Source organism: Styela clava, chromosome 15 (assembly GCF_964204865.1).
Source record: "Styela clava chromosome 15, kaStyClav1.hap1.2, whole genome shotgun sequence".
Classification (NCBI taxonomy): domain Eukaryota; kingdom Metazoa; phylum Chordata; class Ascidiacea; order Stolidobranchia; family Styelidae; genus Styela; species Styela clava.
In genome coordinates, this window is record NC_135264.1 from 13,416,932 (window position 1) to 13,438,302 (window position 21,371).

Sequence of the window (21,371 nt, forward strand, 5' to 3'; positions counted from 1 at the left end):
TGGGAAAGCAATACCACGTTTATTAGTTGTAGAACTTATTAGTAGCAACATCCAACAGCTTGTTCGCAAAGGCAATGTGTTGTGGTTGGTGTACGACTGGCATCAGCAATGAAATCATCTCTTCCGTCTCATTTCTCAAGTATTGTTCAATAGGTGTTTGTAATGCAAGTTGGAAAATTATTAATTTCCACTGATTTCAGCAGCTAACGTTACACGGAGCACTTTATTTTGTAAGAATGTGTAATAAAGCAATTACACTTTTAATTTTGTTCGGGTCGAAAGTTCGGGGATATTATTTGCGATGAGTTATTTTCGTGTTAGCGCTATGCGAGGAACATCGGGCCAACGGGACGTGTCAAAGATCTAAAAACTGTATTTACGCATAAATTGTTGTAAAATCAGATGTTTTATTCAGAAATTACGCAAATAAACACGCGCGCACATGTTTAAATGTTGGTATTATACCAGTCGTTATTGTTCGTGGAACAGAAATTCTATTGATTTTTCGTTTAATATTCTTCCGCGGCTCGAGTTTATGGTACGAATGAAATATTTGCGTAGCATATAAGGTCGATAAAAACAACTGTTTTGTAACCTTAGGATCTATATGGGTTTTTAGTAAAAACGTCTTTTAAATTCAAAATAACGGTACGCGTTTCACATCTGTGCTTAGGTTAAAGCTCGTACTTTCGGTCGTCGCTTCACATCCGCCGTCACACATGGAATACGAATGTCGGTTGCCTTTTGTTTACGTCTGAGGCGGAAAACAGCTGACTTCGTTCAGTCGCATATCAGTTTTCTCTTTGTATTAATCGAACGAGTTTGCTCGATAAATAAAGTTTTTCAGCAAACTCGAACGACAATTAGGTTTCTTTTTTTTTATAAAAAAGGGGGCGGAACGTGGGCTCGTGTAGGCTTTCGTTGTCTGCAGGAGAGAAAATGTAAAGAAAAACGCGGTCGCTCGTCCTCGCTGAACAAAGAAACGTTCAGTCGTTTCACATGGCAACTTAGGCTACGTGACGTAGTCGGTTCGCTGGTTTGACCACGTTTGTTTTGAACGCGAGGAAGTTTGTTATGAACTGACATCGCTCCATGCTTTCGTGTATCGCAGCGGTGTTAGAACTCCGACAGGTATTGTGGTCGTTTTGTAATAACCCAGATTGTATGTAAACAACTGGAAAGTTATCTTGTATTCAGTTTATGAGCAGAAAAGTAGACCTATATCAGTATATATATACCAGTATAAAATGTTATTGCGATGAATTTGCAATCGCGAATTTTTCCACGTTTTTTGTCGATTTTTCACAAAATGCTTTAATTATTTCCTTTATATGCTAATATTTCCATACGATAATAATTTAATTTTGACCGAAGCGATTTGAGATTACGAGTGGAATTCTCATTCCCGATTTGAAATAATAATATGACGGGATTTCCAAAGTAATGAAAGATTTTATTACTAGACGATAAACATCTGTATAATTTGGTGTAACTGCTTTTGTGTCATCATCAGTACGTAGAATTCAGCTGCCGACAACAGGCTGTTTACCAAGTTTACTGTTTTGCATCGTGTTAACCAGTGTTACAAATATTTGCTTACCTTTTAGTCAGTTAGTAGAGTGACGTAAGGTAAAAACGGGAAGATAAATTTTATGATAACATGATGATTTAAAAAATTTATTGGTTGTGAATTCAAAGTTTTATAGTTTTTTTGTTTGAATGCAGCCAGTTTATTATTGTTCTTGTTCATAATTCTGAGTTGATGTGTAGGCCAGAGATTAAAATACTGAAATCTAGGATTGTTGCAGATGCTCTAGCCATGTAGGATCGTAAAGTAATCCAGTATAAAATTCAATATAGACTATCAGACTATTGATTACCAACATATTGATCATTAATTTTTTTTAGATTCGTCTAAAATAACCTAGTACATTGGCATAATAACAACTTGCATTCAAAAGCAATAATATATGTTTCATAAAAGTCCACATATTCAACTTTTGAGAAGAAAATCAATTTATTATAGTTGAAAGATATTTATTGAATTTGTGTTCGAAATCAACATTCCATTATGGTGAAGACATTTCAAGCGTATTTGGGGCCAGAATGCCAACGAACCTACAGTTGTGTGCATTGCAGAGCTCATCTAGCTAAGCATGATGACCTTATTTCTAAGGTAGCTTGATTACAGAAAATTTTTCATTCAAACAAATATTGCTATTCTCTGTATGAGATTCTTTAGTATTTCTAATTGTCTTTGAGTGATGTTGCTTGAAATAGCAATTAATTAGCCAAATCTTACCATACTATATTGATGTTTCATATCTCATTCTCAAATAATCCTTATTTTATTATGAGTTGTTACATTGAAAATATTACCCAGCACGAGACATTGAAAATTAGTGGTATGTTCTGTCAAGTGCAGCTTCAAATTGAATTGATTTTCTTCGTATTATGCTATATCTATGATTGAATATGACGGATACGCTACTAAATTCTTTGTAAAGCACGTCAAGTATTATCAATTATTGATCTATTTTGATTGCGTACGTGATGCCGATGTGAAACCAGTCCGAGGAATTACAACATTTATGCATTGAGCATGAGAAATTTAGTACAAAATTTGTTCTATTTGAAAATGAAAGCTTTATTCGAGAACTCAGACAATGAAAATCACTGTTCCAATGTAAAGTAAAAAACTCATCATTTATGTCAATTTTTCTGCATAAAATAAAGTTTACAAGGATTCACTGTGACCTCGCAAGTGTAATCCCCTAAGAATTGTTTGCTCACGCATACTCATGTAAAAATGTGAATTCTCCTTACAGTACTTTTATGAAAAGCAATTTATTGTTTAATTAAAGCTAGAAGTGCCATTCTATCGCCTTGATTTAACCTGTATTTTAATAAATAAATTGAATACAAAGCATTTGATGAAATAATTTTTATAAATGGTAGTTTTAAATTACTATAATGTGTTGCAATTTATAAATATATATATGAATTTCAATGGTTAAAGATTGACAAATATAAAAAATAGAGTTTATTATTGTGTCTATTTACTCTCAATATGTTGAAAAAGTCAATATTTTCATTGTTATGCGACAGTACACAGGTACCCTTATGACACCAACTGACCTATCACAATCTATGTTATATCTGCGTCATTGCGTACATAGAGTTTTAAAATACGAAAGGGTGCCGTATATTAATTGGAAAAAGAATATTTTATTGATTTCATCAAACAACTATTCCTTTCCCTAAGCCATAACCTTGAATTAGCTAAATTTAAATAGGCCAAGTCTACAAGTAATACTTACAATGCACACAGTATTGTAGTTTCACATCTTTGTGATATATTTCACCCTTGTGAATTTTCTTATTTACTTTTGCAGTCATTCCAAGGCAGTCAAGGAAGAGCATATTTGTTCAATTCTGTGTGAGTAATTCTTAGCCTTCTTTCCACATATACATACATGAATTGTATTTAGTATGGCATCAAAATATTCTGTTTTTTTTTTGCAAAGATATCAAAAATTTTATCCACACAGATGATTTTTATCTGAAATGATTGGATATTTTGTAAAACTTGTAAAATGTTTACACTTATTTATGGGTATTATAGTCTTCTACTTACATCAATTTTTTTGAAACCTTGACTTGAGTTGGTTCTTGGTTGTGTATTTATCAAAATTTTTTGACAGTCTAAATTGCTTTAGTCAAATTTTCATTTTGATGTTATTATCATGTAATATTACATAATAAATATGGTAATATATGAATCATAAAGGTAAATTATCAAAATTATTCATCATTTTGTAACTCATCATTATAAATCCATACACAAATGATCCAAAAGCTATCATTCATATTAAAATATTCAGCAAGAACCATTTTTTGCAAAACGAGGAAATTACCTGTCACATTGCCGCAATGATGCATAATCAGCAACATTTGAATGGCCCTTTGTGATTATGCCCAAACATTATTATAGAGCCGGATATTCATGTGCTATTACATATCATATTACCAGACTCTGGTGTGCAGTAAGTCTGCTAGTATGCTTACAGTTCAACCATATTGAATATCATGCATTTGGTTTCAAAATGGAATTATTGAGATATATATAAGTTGAAAATATTATCAGCAAATTGTGCAATATTACATTAACAATTTAAATTGTCATTCGTATGTATGTATATGACCTATACATACATGCAGACAAGGCATTACGTATAGTAAGTGTTGGCACTGTTTCTGGCTACCAATATTTAACTGTTGCCAATTGAATGCTAGCACTCAATTCAAGCCCAGTATATATGTATAAGGTTAAGCCCTAATTTGTGTATGAGATCTTATTTGATATTCCAATTTACAATCTGTACAATTATTGATATATGTTGGATAATGGATTTTGTTTAATGTCTTCATCAATCTTTATTAGGAATATAAAAAAATTTCTTTCCATGGCTTGGAATTTGCCTGAGAACCCATGAAATTTATATGTTTGTATAAGAATGTTTGTACAGGAATACATTGGTTTCACTGTGCTTTGTTGATGACAGTTATTACTGTGAAAGCACATATTTCACTGAAATTGAGGTTTTCAGTCATAAATGTGTAAATCACATTTCAGATCCAGTATATCTTATTTTGCATTATATTAAAATAACGTTTTATTGAATTGTCGGTGCTCCAGAAGTATGTGTACCAATATGGAGGTAACTAAATTTGTTTGCCTACTTTACATAAAGTTGTGTGAAAGGACTGCAACTTATGGGCAGGGGGATATTCATTTGGTTAACACAGACAGTCCCCGAACTCGTAATAGAACTAAAATAAGGAAAATTATGGTCTAACTAGGACCTGGTACACATACTACTGGAGTAATGAATTTTCTGCTTTGTTAATATCTTCCTTTGAGACACTCAATACTAAAACACCGATTTCCTCCTATTGTTTTTTACAGAGTAAACATCGGCTGCGGACCAGCTGAGGAAAGGGTGCTATTGACCGGATTACATGCGGTGTCCGATATCTTCTGTGAATGCTGTAATACAACACTAGGGTGGAAATATGTAAGTGGTATATTGTCTTCAGTTTAAAGAAATCTGGCTCCATAATGAAGCCTCGAAGTCTGAGAATATTGCATGGTTTTTTTTTAATACAACAGTGCTGCAATTTAGATCCTGTCATATCATGTTGCAAAACATAATAATTGAGTTCATATACTGTAAAGGAGAAATTTTTTCTTCATATTATATGGGTTTTGAAATATTTTTTCAGGTTATGGTAAAATTCTTCTGTATCTTTATAAAGAGTATATTTGCACACACCTTAGCACATTCGCAATGGTTGGGTAATTTTCAATTCAGTTATGGTTGTAAGAATAAATGGCCTTTTTGTGATATCATAAATGCTCTTCTCAAAACCTTCAGTTGGAATTGTAAAGTATAATTGTTTGATAATTAATCTTTTTACCTGAATTATGGCAGGTGTTCAATAATGCCTCGCTTATCCCACCAACACCTAGTTAAATAGTTCATATTATACAATGCCCAATAAAAGAATGTAATTATCATAATGTTTGTGGCGTATAGCCCAGCGAAGAAATTTTCTTTCTTTCTTTAAAATGTTTTAGCAACAGTTGCCAATATTTACATAATCATACCAATTGACTTCAATGGAATCAGCTTAGCCTGCTGTTAAATATCAATACTCAGCTGTTACAATATAATTCTATTAATATCTTAGGGAAAAAGTGAATGCAGTTTGAGCCTCCAGGCAAAGTATATTCAAATTTAACATGTATTGGTAACATGGCTTTGGTAATGACTCATTCTGTTAGTTGATAAAACAAGGCAGATAAAAATCACAGCTGTTTCAATCGCCGGTATTTGAGTCATATAAAATCATTGATCTGATTTCACAAACTTTGTGATGTTAATGTTACGAATGCATTATAAAATTATGTTAGATGTAAATATGAGGCATCTAATCTCTATATTTCCAATCAACTTTAAATTTTTACACCGATCAACATTTAATCCAATAAAAAATTGCATAGAAATTACTAATTTAGAATAGAACAGAATTAGAATTACATTCACATTTTGGACCAAACAAAAAATGAAAATTCATCTAAATATACAGTACGATCGCGTCATATCATGTTGCAAAACATAATAATTGAGTTCATTTACTCAATTAGGAATTTAGGACTAAACAAAAAGTGAAAATTCATTCAAATATACAGTACAGTACTCTGTGATACTAGGTGCCATACACTGCCATGACATGTTGTTGAAATCATCTATCTAAGCAAACTATGTTATTTTTAAATTTTACGGAAATAGACTATGAAAACAAGACCTTTATGTCGTTATTTAATCATGGGTAAGGCCGTCTATGAGTGGATTGTATCTTTTGTGATTGATACTATTATATATGGATTCAAGGAGCATGACTTAACGAATATGACTTTCATTGTGGATATAAATCCTATGAAGTGTCACTTTAGTGTGTTGTGTCGACTTTACCGGTGTGATTTTGATACTGGCACGTTCATTTCATTGAACACTTGAGTCCTACGTCCTGGTATTGCTTGCTCAACTTACATACATAATAAGTCCTCTTGAATATGCCAGAATCACTAATCATAATGTGAATTGCACTATGCAACCTGTTGGTGTATGATACCATGATTGGCTGGTTATTGTTTGAAAAATCATATATTGTTTCCCATATCTTTAAACATGCTATCATTAAAAAGAATCTGATAATAAAAGTTCACCTAAATAGAACCTGAATTTCCTGCATTTAAAATGAACTAAGTTTATGTTAGATAAAGTTTAAACCCTGGTAACTGTTTGAGAGGGTATAAATACATTTAGGTAGGTTTTGTTAGACTCAAAGCTGCAATGTATATCTCTTTTTATGATTATGTAATCATTGACACAATTATAAGCAGCTTTCTTAATTCCGGTTTTGTTTTGAATGTTTTTTATGTATCAAACTGTCATGTTCTTTGAAAAATACCAACAGTCTTCCTCAATCATTTTATATAAGAAGAAAACATTGTGGACGAGCCATTTATTAATGTCTGTCTAGCCATACTTCTATGAAATTTGTGTATCGTTTTGTGTTCTACACATTTAATTAAAATATATCATTCACAAAACTTATTGCATCACGTTATGTAGAAAATCATGATCAACTTGGAATAATTGACATTTCCTTGCCCTTGTTGTTTAGAAGGACTATTGATTTTCTCTCGAATTGATCTTCGCTATTCAAAGTTTAGCCATGATATTGGATTTGCTGCTGTTCAAGTAGGCTTGGTACAATTTCTTATCAAATTCTACTCAAACCAATGTTTGGGTTCTCATTTATTGTGTTTCAGAATGACGTTTTGTAAATCGAAAACTTGTTGTAAAAAATTCTATTCTTTTTTTATTAGGATTCCCAATTAAAGAAAAATCATTTCTATGAATGTTATTATCAATTTAGGCTTTCTGAGAAACGACCATTATTATTGCCGTTTGTCATTCTCATTATTAGAAATTGTGTAGTTCACTTATGTATATTGTTTGCACTGCTGTGATATGGCAAACATTTCAATGCATCGGTCGCAAACAGCTGTGCAGTCATACTTCTCCATGCAATGACGCCATATACTGCACAGTGCAAATATGTGGCTAGTAGGAATTTTATGAATGATACATACAATTTCTCATTTCCTTAGCTTGACATGTCATAAATCATCCATCGGAAATGAGTTAAAAACACCAACATTGAGAAAAGTGTGTTCCCTATGTGAATGTGAAATACCTATGTTGCTTATCGAACAACTCAAAAAATTGATATTAACATTGAAATGCTGTTGCCACAGAATCAGTACTTTCTCAACACATATCGGAGTCTTTGGGGATTTAAATATGCGAAATCAACATTACAGCAAGGACAATGTATTATTAGATTCAATGGTTGTTGATACCATTGTTTGATATGACATCACAATCAAGTTATGCCGCTAGTCTTCAAAATATGATAAAAAATTTAGGAATTTTTTCGGATATGTGTTTTACATATGGTAATTATAGTACGGATTATTCTTGATTTCAAGTTTTTTCCTTGAGTCTATTTGTAAGTCTGCGACAAATGAGTGATGGTGCTTTGCAATTTTGTTAATCCCAAGTTGGCGAGTTTGCAATGAATCAAACTCAAAACAGACACAACTACAAATACATATTATTGAAAGTATCTTAACTTCTATTACGCATCGTGACAGGATACAATTGAAAATAGATTCCCATTGACCGCAATTTTTTCACCAATACAAAATGTCTTTGTCATCATATCTTTCTCATTTGGTTTTTGTCTTCAGGGCATATTATGTGGTTATGTGTTTTTTAGTGAACTGACATTTGTTTAAATATCATCTGATAGATTTTATGGTTTCTAATATTTTCAATAATTATGGCGGAAGTATAATATACAAGGAAATATTAATTATATCATTAAAATATCTATATATATATTGCTAAACATGAATTTAATAGCTGGATAGTTGTCATATATGGCTGTAGTTATGGTTCCTATATATTCAATATCCAATTTAGTTTATGTTAAAAATTTTCTTTATTGTAATTTTTAATTTTTTGTAATTAATATTTAATTAATAACAGAATCACAACTGAGGGCCCCAGCCTTGGTATAAATATATTTTACCATTCCATTGATCAGATTCAATTCAATTTATCAAGGGAAATGGATACCTTCATTTGATGCATGAATTCTGGCCCAAATGGTTTGAATTAGTATATAGCGGGTAATAAATTGAGTTGACCTAAAACATTGGATGATGTAGCTTTGTAGCACGCTTCTTGCATAGCAGTGACTTCATGCCAACAGCAAAGGCATAAAGCACCTGATGAAAGCAGGAACAATTATAATAGAGTGATCGGCATTCGAAAATGGAAGCTTTTCATTTTTGTGCCATTCATGTTGAACATAATCTAATGGACATTCATGTTTTGTAAGAAATTTTCAAGTGACTTGCATGGTCGGACATCACTGTTTATTTATATCTGTACATAGTGCTACTGCATTGGTCCTAAGACATCACTGTTTATTTATATCTGTACATAGCGCTACTGCATTTTCCTAAGATGATATTCTTATTCAATTGGGCTGAAATGCAGAAGTATCGTTGATAGTATTGCACCATGCTATACATATCTACTTGAATGAAACTGCAACTTAGCAATCGTGGCATGATGACTTCTTCAACTCTGTGTTTTCCATTTTGTTGGAAGTGACCTCACAGTTCATTGAATGACTTTTTACATCTTGTTTCACACATATGTTTCCATCTGATCCCTATGCCATGTCCATGTGTTCTAACTGTATGATATATTTCCTTTATCAGAGGGAATTTTCTGGGAATTATGATTAAGTATAACATGAACCGCTGAATCGCTGCCTGTAATTAGGTTAAATTTAAATTACAATAAAGCTTACACAACACATATTTTCCTTTCTGGGCTTGATATGACAGATCCATCGATTTATGATGTATTTTATGTGATACCTCTACAAGAACACGTTCCTGTTGTGTAGGCAGTTCAATGATGCTAATGAAGTGTCTATTCTTCATTATTCTATATTTATACATCTCAATAATATGCATCAATTTTTTTTATTAATTATAAAGGAGATGTGGGTTTAGAAATAACTTTCTATATTTGTAAACATTTAATCAATAATTTTTTATTCTGTTTTTGGACATTATTGATTGAAATGTACCACTATTAATTACAATTGTTTTCGACATCATCTTGATAAAGTAAAGTGAGTGATATACTGTGATAAAAACAGGTTTCCCCTGTTCGTCTCTTTTCTTATCAGGGGGAATCTGTTACGAATTGAAATGATTCTTTGTGTGGGATAATGACACGCACAATCTATTTTTTCAGCGGCGTTGTATGTGCCATAGCACGAAGTCGCAATCTATGCTTTACCCCACACTTGACTTAGTATAAGAGTGTGACGATTTCAAATATTACCAAGAAATTCCAGTGAATATGATGCGATTTCAAACAGCGATGTGAGAAAGGAAGTTGAGTGGTTGTTGACTCAAGTGAAACCGTCGCCGACAAGCTTATAACTAGAAACCGTGACTGTTAGTAGACCACGTTTTTTGAAGACTTAAAACCCGCCAATTTGACTACTAATTACGCCGTTGCACTTTATGAAATTAAAATTTCGGCGCCATATACAGGCGTACATTATCGGCAATATGCCGTTTTTGGTATAATTCGAAAAAAATGTCATTTACGGCTACCGGATATTAAAATCGCGTATTTATCGATTGAATAAATGAACGATATCGGTAATTTGTCAAGTGGTTTTCAACGGAAATTGCGGTCTCTAAAAATTTAAATTTTGTGTAATATTGGGACCACTTTGTATCGAATTTTCCACTTTTAAGGGAGTGCTACAATTGTATGATAAAGCCTATCCGATGTATATTTCTGCCAATTCGTTTTTTCATGTTTGTAACCGTTTTGAGAGCAATGAAACAACGTCATATTGTTGTCCGCTTCTCAATGGTATTGCGTTATTTTGTTCACTCGTGGAGATCGTAATTGCTTTGAATAGTTGTGTTTACACTTACAATCGTTATTACCAGTCAGCTGATATGCTCCAGCAGATGACAAAAACTTTCTTTAGCAAAGAATAGAAAACTTGCGTTAGATTTTTGCCGACATGAATTTGTCAAAATAGCGGGCGAGAAAAGCAGACGCCGTAAATTGCTCAGCCAGGAAATTGATGTCAAACAAGTCACGGCCTATTCCGCGATGTATTGTTGGTTGCCCACAACAAAAAGCATTCGTCATGTCTTTAAATTGCTTTTTAATAACTAACTATACTTAACAAACATTATACAATATGTAAATTTCCTTTACTTGCTTTTTATCCATTCCCCATACATGCCAAAGTAATAATGAAGTCAATTATACTTTACCTATAAATACTATTTGTAGTCAATGATAAGTAATTTTTGTTTCTGGAGACCACACTGGTTTATAATGGCCTCGAATATACCAATTAGATGGTATATTTGTTATGAAAAAATGTTTTGTCGAAATGCGAAATAAGTTTTAATGAGGTTAATTTTTCAATTTTTTCGATTGAACATCTAAGTTTTGAAGGTTGGGTATCACACAGTTGATGACATTCCATATTTGTAAAAGCACGAAACATCAAAATCATGTTTTTTTTGCCACAGGAACACGCATTTGAAACAAGCCAAAAGTACAAGGAAGGGAAGTACATCATTGAGTTGATACATATGATCAAAGATAATGGATGGAGTTAGACTTTGGGAAAGTAAAAGTTTTGCTTCACTTTAAATTGACAATGTGTAACTTAAAGTAGGGTATTTTTGGTAGTTTTCAGTGGAATTTGTTGAACTCAAGACCTCCATTTTGAAAACATTAATCTATAACGTCCTAGGATGCACATTTCACATCTGATTATCTCCAGTTGTGATGAACTCCAGTTCAACTTGTCGTAATCCGGATTAGCATGATTGTAGCCAGAGTTGTCATGGATTATCTTGAGGATATTTTGTGCTATGGATGGAGTGTCCACATCTCGCTGCTATTGATCATTTGATGTCGCTTACTGAATTGACCTAAAACTGTTGTTAATAAAAGCAGTGAATTCGGTTGAATATGTACTTATGAAAAATAGTGTCCGATCAAAGACGATAAATCGGTACATTGAACATTTTCGTGCTTGATCTATTAATAGGTGTGGTCGGGTCCGAGGATAAAGCCTAAAATATAGGTCCTGCTTTGTGATTTTTTTTCTTATTCCGATTTTCTGTGAACTGTTTTTTTTTTCATTTTCTGTTGTGCATTTTTCTCTGTTACTGTGAAGATACCAGCATTTCTCTGTCCTTTCTATCTTTCCTTTTTCCGCAACAATTGTAAAACTGTACTTGGTCAATATATAGTAGCTCCATTATATCTGAGTGGTTTATGAGGAACATATTTTCTCCCAGGCGGATAATCAATGAAATATATCAAAATTTGTTTGGTATATTATATATATATACACCCTTGTCTGTAATCCAACTTGTCAAGATTATAATTGAGACCACACATCCAATTTCATGCTCATTTGCCAATAAAATTTCAAAATCACTTGGCAACTCATATACTAATTTGATCTAAAAAATGACATGGGAAATTAGTTTTCTCGTGTCTAGCAGGATTTTGCATTAATTAGGAGCAATTATTTCCGAGTTATAAATCCTCTGGATAATACATTGTTAGATATATGGATTATTCTCTTTAATTAACTACCATGTTCTCATTAGCACTTTAATTCACCCCTGCCTAGACATATTCCTACCAATATTTTGTTAAAAAATATTCCATTTGTTTGGTGAATTTTTACAGTTCTGTTCAATTACAGACATGTAATTAAAGATCTGCTCGTGTAAAAACAGGACTAATTTGACCTATTTCATGATAATTGAAGATGCGCTTCTACCATACCATATTTTAATAATAATAACCCTCTTGCTATTTTTTATTTTATTTCATTCAGTATTCGACCCTTGGGGCATATTCATTGTACTTATAGTCAGTTCAGCGAAAAACACTTTTTTGCTGAAATATGTATTTATTTCCAATTTACCTTACCCTGCATTGTTGATTGTTTTGTTGTTATTTTTCTCTCGATTTCTCTACTTAGTTATTTTGCACTGTAGCATTCCCCAACGCAACCTTGGAGGCCCTTTTCTGTTTTTTCTCTTCTCTTTCTTGCTTGTGGGAATTTTTTGGTATTATTACTATTAGTAGTATTTGTCAATTTATACACATTTTAATATGAAACATTAATGAAATGTGTTGCAAAGGTGCAGTTTTTATATGTCCCATGCTTCCAATAAACAACCAATTGATTTAGCTTAGTTTCCGGGTCTTATATTAATACCAAACATATTTTAATAATTTATGTGGATAGGAGTACAACACCACAAAGTCGTAATCAATCCCATCATTATATTATGGATATATGTATTCACCTTAATTCAGTTTACATGGAAAATTGTTACTGTTATATGTATGCATGATTTTGTATGAGCTATACGTGGAAAGGGTCGAATCAAAATATTACTCTTTCACAATTTGTATATTGAATTATAAAGAATTTAATTTATGATTCAGGTACAGTCACGCAAAATCAGCATATATTGAATTAGGAAACAATGTTACCTTTTCGAGTGAATACTGAAGAAACCTTCGCATTTTATCCATACCCACCAGATATTTTATTTATTGCTTTCAAACAAAGCAAGAAAATTTTGCCAAAAATGTAATTTTTTGAGCTTTTCACCCATTCTCTCTTTCACACAATTTATTGTCCTTTATGTGTGGTATTTCCTTTTTTGTATGTTCCTTCCATTTTTCACCAGGGTCGAACTTCTTTGAATTATCTATTATCAAGCACGAAAATTTTTCTCATGCTTGGTCGTAGATAAATCGAGTGTAAAGTTTGACAAGGAGCTCTTCTAGCTGGTCTATTGCTCTTTATTATTATTATTATCTGTAGTCATACAGGCTGTAATCATGAATTTCTGTTTTTTTTTCTTTGTCTAGTAGAAAAGACGTAGCCGAACGGCGGTTCGGGTGACATAGCAACGCGACGAACGGTTTTTAAAACAAACGGTCTGCTGGCTAGGCCCTTTTCTTATTCAACTGCGCTGTAACGATAAAAATCGATATATACAGAAATAAAGTACGATAAGCTAGCGTAAAGGCCAGCTTATTATGTGATAGACTGCGAATTTCGCTTCTTTCAATTATAATTAACGATAAAACGGTACGCATTTTTGTGTGGCGGTTAAATTATATTCATATACCTTGATGATATAATGAACCGAAATTCTCGTTTAATTGCAAACACTTTGAGTGTCGATTGTGACCAGGGATTTTCTGGTTTACAAAATTCGGGGTTTTTGCTGGTTTTATTTTTGGTTAAAATCCCAGACAAAACTCTTTGCTTTTTCATTTTATATCACGAACGTTTCATAACGTCATTATGTGACAAAAAAAAATCGAAACTGTCCAAGTTTGCGAATAGCACCCGATTTAATTCATATTACTGGCGTGGTGGAAAATTATCTGCGCTAGCAACTTGAACTTAATGGCAAAATGATGTCTCGCTCGAAGTGTTTTGGCTGTTTGCCATGAGCTTTCAAAAGTTGATTTCCTCCACGTTCACGTCAAAATTTTATGGTGTGTTGCTATGTAGATAAATTACATGGCTGGGTATTCATGACGTTTGAAGCCTTTATTATTGTGTTTTTGGAAATTTATCAAAAGATGACGAGGTCTGGTTTCGCTATATAGCTAACCAGTTTAACCAAGCCAAATAATATATTAAAGCTTTATAATAGAACATTTAAACCCAACAATTGAAAAATACTTGCAAGATTTCGCAATGTGCTCGTTTCTAGTTCTATGACGAAGACCAGTGAACAGCGAGGGCAACATAATACTCTTGTCAACAAACAGCCTTAAACCGAAATACAGGCTGGAATTTTCGATTCTTGTGTTTAGTTTCGATACTTCGTGTAACTGATTTACTAGCTTTACCTGCGGCTCGTTGTAAATTTCGAAAACCAGAACACGTCTGAGCATGTTTAACTCCGATGCGCCGTTCACACACCAAAGTCGTCCCTACCCTTGGCTATGTATGACGAATCCTTCTTTTCATATTTTCTGTGTGCAGCCTATTTCTGAATAAATAATATCCACGCAATTTGTGTATTCCTACTTGAAAAGTAAGGATTTTGAGAGTAGGAATAATGAGTCGAGGCCTCAATCATTAGTTATAGGATAAACAGAATTTGAATGCTTGTGTTGGTCTGTTGGGGCTGGACATTTGAATAGTGAATTATTCGAATCAGCTGAGACGAAAATTTTGAATCACCGCCATCTTTTTTTTTTTTTTTTGTACGCCAACGGTCGAAGTGAATTTTTTGGTGACTGTACATTTGAACCCATGTAAACATCCGCGGGCTCAATCTATATGCGGGTGCTAAAACCCATGGATTGGGGCTGGTATGGGTTCAAATATCCGTAAAACAAAAAAATCTATAGGTGCAAATGTAATAGCACCGAATTTTTTTATTGTAGCCATTGCTTTACATATGAATCTTTCTTCCCTTTGTGTTATTGATGAATGTGTCGTATGAATTGTTTCTTAATGTGACGTATTCCGAGTTTTAAGTAATTTATGTGTCTGGAGGACCATTACAATAAAAAAATAGCATACAATTACACATCTTCCAAGTATTCGATACTGAAACTACCAGGTATTCGAAAATGACCAGCCCTTGTTCAAACTGAATGTTGAACAGATTATCACCTCTGAATATGTCGTGTTTCATGTTCTTTAATGTCGATCAAATAAAAATTAGTGAAAAACTTATTCTAAGTTCGAATAAAGTTTTACCGAATTTTCACGCAATAGTTTAGTTTTCACACCTGTGCCTACGCTACAGCACAAATATAGGGTTTATTAATTTTAAGAGAAATTATTTTGTGAATAATATACTTCAACGTAGGTTTTACGTCACGTCCACTGTTCATATTCGAATATTCACAAGTATATATACAGTCAGGATATTATATATTCCTATAATAATATAGATAATTGCGATTGAATATTATAATAAGCCTTTTCAAGTCATTATTAAGTGATGTAATCCGGTCAGTTTCGAAATGTAATCTTTTAATCAAGATTTAAAAGCGTTCTAAGTATATACTAAGGGCTGTCGTATCATATTACTTTCGATACCAGCTTACACCAGGCAAAGGCAGGTATCTTATCATCAGAAATAAAATCACGATGTGAATCGCGAGGGGTCAAATTCAGTTCGTTGAGCGTTGGGGTCAGAATCGCGGAGGTGCAATCGCAGGCCGAAAATGTCTGAGAAACAAAGCTTCTTGAACGGACATTTGCGTTTTCGATCGATGAGCGTTGTACTCGCGAAGTAAGCCTCTGCTTCGCGCGAATACCGATGGCGACGAGTACAAGGGAGCTTCCGATTATAGGGAAATAGAAACTTCTAATAAAAGTCCATTCTGAGAAGGACAGCGAGTAATATACATCTGTTTTCTGTACAATTGATTCTCAAGCCAGGGGGACAAAATGAAGATGTAAGAGAGGTACTCTACTCTCATGCTCGGGAAATTTGAACTTCTTTGATTATGGAGAAGTGTACAGACATTTGGGACAATTAAAAGAACAGGTCCATATTACTTGAAACGTTTCTCAGGATTAGCAGTGTGCACGGTGAATGACTGCCCTGAAATCCAATCCGCTCTCTCTTTTGCAGCTCAATATTAATACGCTCAATACGTTAAAACCCTCTAATATATGTTTTGGTGAACGAGCGTTACATAGTATCAAGGTATTCCTTAAGTTTACTTTAGTCTCTGATTTTGTGCGTTATTTCCGGGCGTGAATTTTATCAGTTCTTCAAATATCTCAGAGAACTGGTTGGCAAAACTTCATGAGCTGTCGTTTTAGTTGTAAATTGTCGTTGTATATGCCAGACGCGACACGATTTCTTTCAACTAGAATGCCATAAAAATTTGTGAAAAAATGTTATTATATATATATACAGTAGAACTTTCATCAGAATATTTTTATATATACTGCCTCATACTTATTTTGATATTACAAAAATTAAAAAGGAACTGTACCCCGAACACTTGTCTTATTTTGAATGACAAAATAGGGCAAGTGAAATATTGAGCCCAAAATAAAATCATCGATTAAACAACAACTCAAAGACATTTAATATCAGCAGATAAGACACTTGAACCCTGAGGCCTAATTGCTTGAAACTCAAGGTCGCGAGGTTAAACGGTGTTATCAGTTGAACCCAAAACATTTTAAAGACTTCCTCTCGGGTATTTCTATTAACGAAAAGATTTTCCCACGACAACCTTTCAGGTATATGTCACTGTCGTCTGTCATGTAAAGGGCATCAATTTTGCCAGAAAAAAAAACACGATTTTATAAAGTTGAACATTTCGGTTATTTTATATATGCGCAATTTTAACATTAGCTTTATTTATTTTCCCCATTGTAAATAAAGGTTTGGTGCTCTCCTTACCTTTTAGCCGCACCGGAAATTTCTTCATGAGTTGTCGTCGATGCGTATCGGCTTTTCTGGTTGGTTGCAACCAAGGTCAAAATTAAGACTTTAAAGAGATTGTTTTACGTCATTTGAAGATATTAAAGCGCTTTGATAGATATCGTGAAAATGAACTCGTATACTGACTATAAAAGCTGAGTGAAATTCAAATTTTCATACCTTAAATCAAAATGTGGAGAAGGGTTAAACTTCGTTCGTAATGTAACACTATAATTCACATGGATAGGTCTGATGACCCCTACCGTGTGTCAAACCCCCGTGTCAATTATATGGCGCACACTGTAGAAAGCTCCAAATTTAGATCGGCCACGCCCGTTGGAAGATTATTGTTTAGAGTTCAAAAAGCTATCTTATATAAATTTTGTGTGGGCGAAAGAGAACATGGGGAGGTGTCGCTTCCGAATTCAGTGAGAAATGACTTGCAATTTCCGTTCCCACTTTACCCCAGAATTACAACATCCTATTATCCACGGACAGTGCACGTTTAACTCGTACACGCCCTCGTTTGAACCCACAAATATTCTCCCCTGCTATATCTATCTCCTAGTCCTAACAATAGTATTACGGTTCAAGAGAAACGTTGGTTATGTATGGCCATTCGCAGATTTAATTGCCTAATAAAAAATGAAAATCTGCTTTGTTGAATTTGGTTGTTTTTACTAGAATTAACTCAGCTCATTTTAAGAGTGTTTAATTGTTCATAACAGATCGTAGATAGATCGATATACCAGCTAAAATAACGAACTTGAAAATACTCACGCGAAGAAATAACTAGTGGAAGAGCGCGGACATCCGAAGATTTGCTAGCCAGCTTGTCAAAATAATGCCATTGACCGATTTTTTTATAAAAAAAAAAGGGTTAATTTTATGCAGAATTGGATTCATCTTTTTGTTCCGGCCCTTCACAATATTTTGTGTTTTTCATGTGGCTCTGCTTAAAATTAATCTCCCACCCTGCTTTAATTAGTTCAATTTATGTTGCGTGTCGCATGCATAACGAAATTTGTTACTGTGTATTTTTACTATTTGGTTTTGGATTAAGAACATATTAGACATGAGTAAAATGTTCTGGAATCTAATACCGTGGTCCCTCGAAAATAAGACCTAGCCTGAATTTTAAAAACAATTTTAATACAAGCCATTTCTCATAAAATAAAACCTAGTCGATAGCAAGAAGTTAATGGAAATCCGTTTTCCTGTTTTGTATAAATGAAATATCGTAATTCCCTACTTTGTAATTTCGTTTTTCATAAATGAAAATAAAAGACATACCCCAAAAAAGCCCTATTTCAAATAAAGAAAATTTGGAAATAAGACACTGTCTTATTTTTGGGGAAACGCGATTTTTTTGTACAATATATGTTTCAAAATTCACATGTATACCTACCTACCAAACTATTATGGGAGGATAGTTTCCGTATGTTTGTGTGACAGGTTGTCAAATTTTAACACGGTGAAAATATATCGAATGGGAAAGTTTCTTGGCGTCTTCAAGTGTTACAAAATTTACTACTAAATCTAAATTTAGCCATCTATTCCTGGCTTTAATTTTTCATACAAAGTCGTGAACGTCCGTTCCGGTCACGGCTCCTTCAACCTATTGTTTCAATGTTGCGTCATAATGAGATGACATCATGAACAATAATATTCTGAAAATAACCATTGGCACCGTTATGTGAAATTTCCATGTTGGCACAGCATAAGTGTCTGTGACTAAGATTTCGTGATAACACATATTCAATATAATATTAAAACTGAATTAGCTCGGGCCGTGACTTTTTAATATTATATAAAGAGATTAAAATCAAGTGCAGTACATGTCCCATGACCTTAAATTTTGCTCATTATTTCAGGAATGATTTGAAACTGAAATACCAGGGCATTGGCGGGTGTTGCTAATATTATAGAAATATTTAAATTAAAGTTAAATATGTGTCCAATGACCTCAAATTTTTCTCATTATTTCAGGAAAGATTTGCTATTCGCTTTTGAATGTAATCATAAACAATGACTAGGCAGATATTTTCGCACGTCATTCGTCGGTAAACGCAAAGCTATTTTTTGTTGAATTGCCTTTGAAATTCCATGCCGCGAGTAATTGCATTTAATGTTTAATGTGGTTTTGTCTGTGGATTTTCACATTTTAATACGATCTGATTTGACTGTTTATTTTCCACCGATGCCATTTTTTCGAGTTAGAATATTTTCATTGTATTAAAACTTTGGGTACTCCCGTGGTATGTGTACCAGGTTTGAGTTAAGCCATAATTTTATTCTGATTTTCCTTATTTTAGTTCTATTACGAGTTCGGGGACTGTTTGTTTTAGCCAAGTGAATATAACTATTTTGTCAATTGCACCTATTTTAAACGGGAAATAATGAGTTTTCGACTTTTCACGCTTTCAGTTTACTCGAATCATTTATTCTAAAAGTTACGAAAACCTAAAATTGCCAGCTTTTGTTCGCATTGGAAACAAATTTCAGAAATGATAGATTTTGACACAAAATACTTGATTTTGTCAGTGGGACACATTTAGGTGACAAATTACGTACAATTAAAAAAAAGGTAAAATATATATTCATAAACATTTTCCGGCACTCCAGAAGTATGTGTTCCAATTTGGGCCTATGGGCTGAGTGATATTCACTTGGCTAACACAGACCGTCCCCGAACTCGTAATAAAACTAAAATAGAGAAAAGCGCAATAAAATTATGGCCTAACCCTAACCTGGTACACATACTACAGGAGTACCCATTTTTACGATCAAAATGTGACCTCTGTCGAAAATATGAACTTGACCTGGTAGAAATATTTAATAATCTTGGTAAGGTAAACCATGCGTACCTTTTTGTGGCTAAACCTTATTCGTTTAAATTGGGAGAAACATTTTTAATTGACATAATGGCGTATGGAAGGCTATTAAAATTGTCTATATGCAGTTTTAATCGAATTTAACCATATAATTTTTTCACTTGTCGCGCCGTCTCATTCGCAAATTACCGTGCTTTGGGGGTTGAAAGGCTATTTAAAACCAAGCATGGGCTTACATTGACTTGATGTATATAACATATTCAAGCATGATACGTTTATCATCGCGCAGTAATTGTTTTCTTCGAAATCTAATTTTTGGCAAATTTGCATTTTAGCGTCAAATCTAATCGATCTGAAAATTCAAATTTCACACAACGAGTCTTTCAATAACGTCACACATTGTAACGTGCGTGAAAGGAAGAAGGCAACATTTGTTCACAATATTCAGAAATATAATATATATATTTACTAAATAAGTTCCGTACTCCATTTTGACTAGATTCAAGAAGATGAATATATAATTTCTGTACCGAAGGATATATAGTGAACTGGTTGACGACATTTTAGGAACGAGCTCGCTAATAATGACGACATTACAAGAACGAGTTCGCTAGTATGACGACCCTATAGGAACGAACTCGCTGATTATGACGACATTACAAGAACGGGCTCGCTAATTATGACGACAATATAAAAACGGGCTCGATGATTATGACGACTTTACAAGAACGGATTCGCTCAAACCTGAATCGCACCACAGTTACATTTTTTCTTTCCAACATGGCATTGGGCGCCGCGTTGGCAAACTAGTTGAACTATCTTTGCTGAAGTCATAGCTGACAATTGGTTCTATTCCGCCGCTCATCAGATCAACTCGTCTATTAATTAGGTCTAGTTGAGAATGCGGCATACAGCGCCATTCAAAAGTTCCAATCGAGCATCATATTATACTTTTGCAGCACATCGTTTCTCACGCGCTTTGATATAAAAAGGCATTTATAAAATGAAATCTCTAAACGGCCATAAAATTATCGCTGTGAAAAGTGCCTATAAACCGCTATCTTTGCTCTATGCAGCAGCATCCAGCGTTTTGTAGATACCTAGGTGGTCCAAAAACACTTGGGCATCAAGTCCAGGTATCTCAAAAAACGACTAAACCGAACAAACTGATAACCGGACAGTATAATTAAACAGCCTCATTAACTTTCATCTTCCTTGGGATGAATGTGAAAATCCTAATTTCACTCAAATGAGAACTTTCTTTTCACAGCAATACCGGTACTGACTAAACATAAGTCTGCTAGAAC

The 21,371-nt window shown here is 33.6% G+C and overlaps 1 protein-coding gene across 1 annotated transcript; it reads left to right on the top strand.

Annotated features, from left to right (window-relative positions):
• The first annotated feature begins 1,888 nt into the window (after positions 1-1,888).
• LOC120333666 (protein yippee-like 2) lies at positions 1,889-14,841 on the top strand. Its single transcript, XM_039400999.2, has 4 exons — positions 1,889-2,176; positions 3,396-3,439; positions 4,970-5,078; positions 11,294-14,841. The coding sequence occupies exons 1-4, from the start codon at positions 2,072-2,074 to the stop codon at positions 11,381-11,383; spliced, it is 348 nt and encodes a 115-aa protein (XP_039256933.1). The 5' UTR covers positions 1,889-2,071; the 3' UTR covers positions 11,384-14,841.
• The last annotated feature ends 6,530 nt before the right edge of the window (positions 14,842-21,371 follow it).